This window comes from Felis catus, chromosome C1 (assembly GCF_018350175.1).
Source record: "Felis catus isolate Fca126 chromosome C1, F.catus_Fca126_mat1.0, whole genome shotgun sequence".
Taxonomy (NCBI): domain Eukaryota; kingdom Metazoa; phylum Chordata; class Mammalia; order Carnivora; family Felidae; genus Felis; species Felis catus.
The window spans coordinates 208,028,218-208,035,776 of record NC_058375.1 but is presented as its reverse complement, the minus strand read 5'-3'; the positions used below and the strand labels follow the sequence as shown (position 1 = coordinate 208,035,776).

At 39.9% G+C, this 7,559-nt stretch overlaps 1 protein-coding gene across 16 annotated transcripts in view; it reads left to right on the top strand.

Annotated features, from left to right (window-relative positions):
- Positions 1-7,559, top strand: part of DOCK10 (dedicator of cytokinesis 10) — a 271,379-nt gene that overhangs the window by 98,696 nt on the left and 165,124 nt on the right. For 10 of the 16 annotated variants that reach the window (XM_019838742.3, XM_019838745.3, XM_019838750.3 and 7 more), the window contains exon 1: positions 40-407. The exons of the other annotated variants lie outside the window; for them this stretch is intronic. In XM_019838742.3, coding sequence (XP_019694301.3) covers positions 183-407 — 225 coding nt within the window. In that variant the 5' untranslated portion in view covers positions 40-182. Of the gene's footprint in view, positions 1-39; positions 408-7,559 lie in introns of those variants that run through there. 16 annotated transcript variants of the gene reach the window in all.

Below are 7,559 nucleotides of genomic sequence, written 5' to 3'. Positions count from 1 at the left end.
GTTTGTCTGGGTATGAGCAATTCTCTTAAATGTCCAAAGCCTTTTTTATGTTATTGTCTTACTTTAGACAAGGTGATTAGGGAGAATACACGCACAAAAGCTTACTTAACTCAACAGCTGGTAGTTACAGGAAGCGGTAACTTGGTTTTCTTTTCCTTTCTGTTAAGTTCTGTTAGTGTAGCATGAGCATTTCCCGTTTTACCAGAGAAGGAGGATTTGTTCGGCCTGGTGAAGCTTCAGAAGGAAGGTGTTTAACGAAATTGGTATTGTTAAATATTTCACGACTCGAGGAACAGGATACAATGAGCTTCCGAGGAAAGGTCTTTAAACGGGAGGCCAGTGAATTTCGGAAGAAGAGACGAACAGTGAGGAGAATAAATCAAGAAGAAATCCACAGATTTACCTCTGTAGGTATCCACATGTCAATGTTTGTTTTTCGTCTTTTCTTCAATACTTAAAAAGGAGAGATCGGTCCTGGGGTGGTGTTCTAACATAGGCTGTGGGCAAGGTCCCAGACAGAACAGAATATTCTCTTTGGCTCATGAATACCCTCTTTTACTTACATCATTATTTTTGAATTACTTGTATCATTGTTTTAAAACCTATGGAGAAAGGATTGAAATGGCTAAACAATTACTAGAATATTTTCATTTTTAAGGAAAAGCCTACAGTGACCTCCATTAAGACTTTGACCAATGACTTGTGTGGAATTGTGGGGTTTTTTTTAAATTATTTTTTAAATTATTTTTTTAAATCTATTTTGATCACATATCACTCATTTGTTTTAAAATCCTGAGAACAGTCCAAATTATGAAAGAAAGTATAAATAAATATTTGATTAAATGAGCCAAGTAAGAAAGTAAAAAAAAAATAAATAATAGGTTTCAAGGGTTAAAACAGTTGGGTTTGTTTATGGCTAAAAATGTTTCTGCCTGATTATTGTTTGCAAAGAAAATGAGTGCTCTGGAAATGTGTACTTATTATGGAATTCTAGATTTCTATCTGTAAGAGCTACCACTGTTGAATGTCAGAGCCTGTTGCTGGAGTGCATCTGTGACCCACATGGAACGCGGAAGGCCCACTTTGTATGATAAATGGCCACGGCACATGACCAGGCAGCTCTTTTTACAGAATGTTCTTTTACAAAGTAGTTCAGGGTTTGCTTGCTTTCTTCAGGGTAAGGGTTCTCAACCTCGCCACTATTGCCTTCTTGGATCCGAGATTTCTTTCTTGTTCCAGGCTTCCCTGGGCGTTGTGAGATGATGGTTAACGACATCCCTATTCTCTACCCACTGGTTGCAAACACTCCTCAATTGTGACAATCAAAAATGTGTCCAGACATTGTCAGATATCCCCTTGGGCAAGGAGGGTGATCGTCCTGGTTGAGAACCCCTGCTCTAGGGGTAAAAATCTTTTTTGTTCATATCATCGTCTTTAATCTAGAAACAGAGCAGCTTTAAAAAACATTACATAGGTGATGATGTAACGATTATTTATGAATAGTCATTTAATGCATATGAATAATCAAATTAATAGTCACTTAACCCTTGATAGGCCCAAATCAGGTGCCAAATATGTCTCCAGTAATAGTGGTTCTCTTTATATTTACCATCTATTTGGTAGTCATTTAACATGAATAGCATTTATCAGAGGTCTGGCTCATAGCATTGGCGACGTGTTGTTGTTCGATCAGTTTCTGTCTCTGTGTCTCTGTAGTGCATGTCTTCCGTTGAGAAACACGGGCAAATGAGCCTTTCCACCTTGTTCCCATATCTCTCTACCCAGTGTTTCATAACTGGAATGTGCAGAGTCCTGAACCCAACCTCTGGGTCACCATGGGGCCCCCGAGGGTCCCCAGCTGTGTCTTGTCTACTGGCCCCCCAGTAAACATCATCAGTTTTTTACTTTTAGCCTGTGAAAGAGGATACGTGTTTGAAAAGCTTGTTTGGTTTGGGATTTGTTTAACCTTTAGAACAGTCCCAAAACTATACTTTCCCAGTTGCCTTTCGCTCGGTGGAATTCAGAAGTTCCGTGGACGATGCCACTGTGAGGGTGACTTCCTGTGACCGCTAGGAGATGACATACTGGAGAAGAACATGTCTATCTCACGCAGACCACCCATACAGCTTGGCAATAGGATAGTCCCCAGGGTCTTACCATATAATGAAGCTAATCACTCTAGGAATTATCTTAATTGAATTTGAAGGCATTGCTACTAAGCACTATGGGAAAAGCAGCCTGTAAGGACAGAGTTCTCCCACAGCGGTTAGTAGCTGTGCATTCACATTTAATTAAGATCATTCATACAGTGATTAGCTTTCTTCGGTGGAAGGCACTGGGGACTTCCTGCTAGCTACCGCCACCAGCCTTGGTCTTCCTGAGATAGGCTATCTCCTTCTGCAGAGTGTCTCTTCTGTCGACTGGGGTGTTTCTCAATCCATCCTTAAGTCTCATTCCCAGATGTGGTTTTTATCTTTGGAAAAAAGAATCCAAAGAAGTGAAGCACGTGATTAGATAGGGGGTCATTCTGTCCGACCGTCTCACCTGCTCTCCGTAGGACCTTGAGTAGATTACAGAAATTACTCTGAACCTCGGTTTACTCTGCCCCAAGATGTTCGTCACAATACCTGTCTATCGTAAGATTGCTTATTGGATTTCAGTTTGACCATGTGCCTCCTGAACGTGATGTGAACACCATAAAAAGTGGGGAGTAACCGCGTCACGTCTGTCATATTAAACCAAGTACCTCCATTTCCAAGGGCAAGGGAAGAGGGATTATAATCGTAGTGAGAAGGCCTTTTCAGTGACTGTGTATTGAAGCCACTGGACTATATAGGTGACTCCTCCCTCCTGGGAGCCTTGCACAAAGATGAAAGGTGACAGAGTCACTCAGGAGACAAGATGGGCATTCAGGGGTCCCAGATCGCTCTATGCGTTGGTGGACCCTGCCTTAGAAACGTCTTGGGTTTTTTTTTCCCCACCCGTGCACTAATGCACACAAAGCCACATTGGACTTTCCACAGCATGATTATCTAAGCTTTCTAAAAGCTAAACCAGTATCTCTAGACAAGCTTCAGAGACAGTTTTGATAGGTGATAAGGAAGAAGCAATTCAAGTGACAAAAGGCCCAACACGTGAAGACATGGCCTGAGGTTATCTCAGAGAATAAAAAAAAAAACTTTCTTTTGAATTTTTTGGACATACTCCTATTGTAGTGAAAGGAGAAATAATGACTGCTCTGGATAATTTTGATAGGTTATCTGTTTTTATAATGGTCATGTAGATTTCAAATGCCACAAACCTTTTCCTGCTCTAAGGCAGATTTAGAAATGGTTTCATTTCGCAGTAATCTAGAATACTTCACCAGAACACTGTGACTTCCTAAAACGCGTACAACCCAGACTTGGTACTCTCAGGACACAGACCGACAGTTGTGTTTATTTTGTTTTCTTCAGATGCTGTTTGAAGCTGTTTATCTAACTCTGTTGGAATTTTTAATTGTTTTGGAAGTTTCCCTCATTAATCCTGTTTTCAAGTGAACTGGCTAAGAGATGGCGTCACATATTTTAATCCACTTGTCACAGTCAATATACTGTATGAGAGCAACTGCATTATGAGAGAAGTTCAAGGGAAATGAAACCTCTTTGTTAGATTGTCAAGTAGAACTACTTCTGTTGATTTTTCTAGTGTGCATGGTACTCTGTAGATGTTTTTTTAAACTGGCTTTCTATTTTTATTTATTTATTTTTTTAACCAAATCATTCGGTGTGATCTCTGGTGCATCGGAAGTCAATAAAAAGATCACTTCCTCCCTAAATCGCATGTCCTAATTTGGAAAGATTAGATACACGATTAAGTTGAATTAGTATATCAATCATCTGCACAGTCAGGAAAAAAAATGAAAAATTCATTTAAATAAATGTGTGTTGTTATTTTTAAGTTATTACTGGTTTGTGGGTCATGAATCGACAGGATTTGAGACTATTTGGAGGACTTTGGATACACATGAAAATCCTTGCTCTCCTCTTTCATAATAGCCTATTAGCACTTCAATAAAAAATTGAAAACTGTTGGGGCACCTGGGTGGCTCAGCCGGTTAAGCGTCTGACTTCAGCTCAGGTCATGATCATGATCTTGTGGTTCATGAGTTCTAGCCCTGCTTTGGGCTCTGTGTTGACAGCTCAGAGCTTGGAGTCTGTTTCGGATTCTGTCTTCCTCTCTCTGCTCCTCCCCTGCTCATGTTTCTCTCTCTCTGTCTCTCTCTCTCTCAAAAATAAACAAATATTTAAAAAATTGAAAGCTGTAGAAAGATAATCTAATCTGAACATCTTTAACATATCTCTCACATACATCATTTTTATATAATGTATTGCGCTATATATATAGTCTTTTAAGTGCATTTTTAATCTATTTTTCCATGTTTATGTGAACAGCCTTTCTCCCTGGTCATCTGTACCTCCTTCTTACTGCTACTCCTTGTTCCATACAGACATTCACAATTACCTGTTTGAGCTATTTCATAATGAGCCAATTAGCTGAAAGGAAGCACAGGCAAGGGTCCCAGGATTATGCGCGAGGGTAACAAACAATGAAATAGGACTGAATCCGGGTTCAAACAATGGAAAGTAGGGCTAAGAGCTATAAATGGACGGTTGAAGAAAGCAAAAAAGCTGGAGTAATGGGTGGGGGGATCTGAATTCAATCCAGGCCATGGAAATGGAGAAGTGTAAATTGAAACTTGATTTAACCCACCAGTCTAGGCAGGGGACGCTGAGTGTGGCTGTAGCAACAGGGTGTACTTAGCCAGGTAGCTGCAGAGAAGACGCTTCCAAAATGGACTCAGGAAAGGTACCTTCCACTTAAGCAAGAATGAGCTTAGTTTCCTCAAGACTGAGTGTCAAGAGAAGGGGAAGAGACAAAGTAGAGAAGAACTGCCAACCTGGCAGAGTCAATTCCATGATGACACCCTTTATTACCTCTGAGCGGGAGGTGGACCGTTTGTCCCGGAGGGAGTAGAGCACAATGGGCAAAAAGTAGCGCCATGATCCCAACAGATCTTTTTATTCCCCAGATGGTGGTTGTGGCCCAAAACTTTTGGAATCTGGAGATTCTCTCAATTAGTGGCAATTTCCGTTGGATCTGTGACACAAACATTAGCTAGCATTCTCTATACACTGCCTTAATATCCCTTTCATTTCCTATTCTCCATCCTCCTTACCCTCTTGTAAATATTTTTCTGTCCTCTTCCCTAAGGTGCCCAGTGGCTTCACCTTGTCGCAGCTCACAAAGGGAGCAGGAATCATACTCAAAACTATAGCTGTATTTCAGCAGCCTCCCTCCGAGAGAGGGGGGACAGAGGGGGAAGCTATTGTGTTTCCTCTTCCTGCAGCACTGTGACTGGTGGCGTAGAGAGAACCATAGGTTTTGACACTGAGCTGGGTTGCAATTCCAGTTCATCAGTCAGCCTGCCGACCCAAGTCCTCAGAATCCAAGTTTCTGCATCTGTACAAAAAAGCAGTGATGATCTCTTCTAGGCTTTATAGGGATGTTCAGTGAGAGAAAGTGTTAAATACTCTCACGGTCCCGGGTGATAGGGCATATGACCCTAGCGAGGCCCATTCAGCACTTCCCTCTAGAACTCTGAATCTTGAGTGGAGAGATGCCAGGATCCCACACGACTGACCTTCAGTTCCAAACATTGAGACTCACCAAGACTGTTCCTAACAGGGGTGGGGAGAGAAGTCCACAGAGGGAAATAAAATGCTAGTACAAAAAAGAAATCAGGGCAGGTGTCGTCTGGGCCAAAAAACAACAAATGCCCACGATGCATATTCAATCTCAAGTAGCCAAAAGTAAGGAAAGAAATAAAAGAAGGAGCTGACTGTCATTATTGGAGAGATCTATTGAAAATATAAGTTGCATGTTGTTGACAAAACCATTTACATTCTTGTATGTGTGTGTGGCATGTATGTGTTTATGTATATATGCGCACACACACACACACACACACACACACACATACACACATACACACTCCTCGTACTCAAGCCAAAAGTTCATTTGTGTGGCTGTTAACGTTCTAGAATAGTGTCAGAGTTTAAGCCAGTGGAAGCCTTCATGACAGATTTCACGTGAATTAATCTAAAATTCCCAGCAGTTGGCTCTAAGGCATTAATTTCTCTGGTATCAGGCAGACTTGTAATTGGGTTGTGATGTATTTTTAATCATATTTATTATCTTTCAAGTGTTTCTAGAAAACTAAATGAGACATGTAATTAGGTTTGATTTAGATCTTTTTGGATCTTTTCTACTTCTTTACAAGCCCCCGTGTTAGATGGAGAAGCAAACACTCTTATTTTTTTATTATCATTTGTTATACAAAGCTGTGTGAATTTTGATGTGCTGCTAAGAGGTATATCTGGTCAAATTTCCTTAAAAAGAAAATAAGCCTGTAAAGGTCTGGTTTCAGTTTGAAAGTACACCTTAAATCATAGTTCCTATAAATCTCATTTGTGTCCTCGGTTTTCCTAATAACATTAAGAGTTAACAAAATGGAATATTCTGATTTTTCGAACTGTAATGTTTCTGTTGAATATGATGACTTACCTTCCTTTATATTTGCAAAGGACTTTATAATTTACCAACTTTAACCTGCTTCGTTTCACTAAAATGGACCGAGACATTTAAAGAGTTACTACTGGTTGATTTCTTCTGAGATCTGTGTCCGTTTTTGTTACCAAGGGAACCATTTCCAAATTCAGCTTAATCTGAGCTTGCCCAGCTGTACAATTCTTAACTTTGATTTAGCTAGTGTTTTTCCATTCTCATGAAACTGTGTACTTCAAGGCAGAGCGAAGGTTAAAGGGTCAGCATAAGATGGCTTATTCCTTACTTAATCATTTCCTTTTTGGTAAGAAAAGCTAGTCTTGTTTTCTGAAGCTCAAACATTTGAGAGGTTGTCCAGTGAAACTCCCTTTGATGAAAGGCTGAATTAAATCTGTCACACGACCACAGGCTGACAGCTGTGGCCATGGATACAGCTGTATGGGTTCTTTCCAATTCTGTCATTTATTTTAAACACAAATAGTGTGGAAGTTGGTTCCATTCCAGTTGTACGAAGGCCAAAGGGTCCTGGATTAAGTTAAGGTCTAAAGAATCCATGTGTCATTTGTATTTTTATTTCCTCTAAGAAATTTAATCAGTTATCTGGATAATGCTTAAATTAGTTAACAGCTGTGTTGCTTCTAATTTGTCTTGGAGATCTTGAGATTGGAATTCTTTTTAGGGTTTCTTTAAAAACCCTGTGGATCCTCAATGTCAGTTATTTGTTTGTCTGTATGCCAAGATGTGAAGAGGATGTTTAAATAATTGGCATCTCATGCCTACTATATTGGTCCTGAAGTAAATATCAATTTTTATTTGTTTGTTTTCCTGGATCATTAGCCAAAATGAATGGTTTTGTAAGGTGAAGAAGACACTCAGCTATCAATTAATTCTGGTATGAATATTCAAATTAGAATAAATGTTCAGATATCTGGCAAGGACAAGGCTGATTGGGG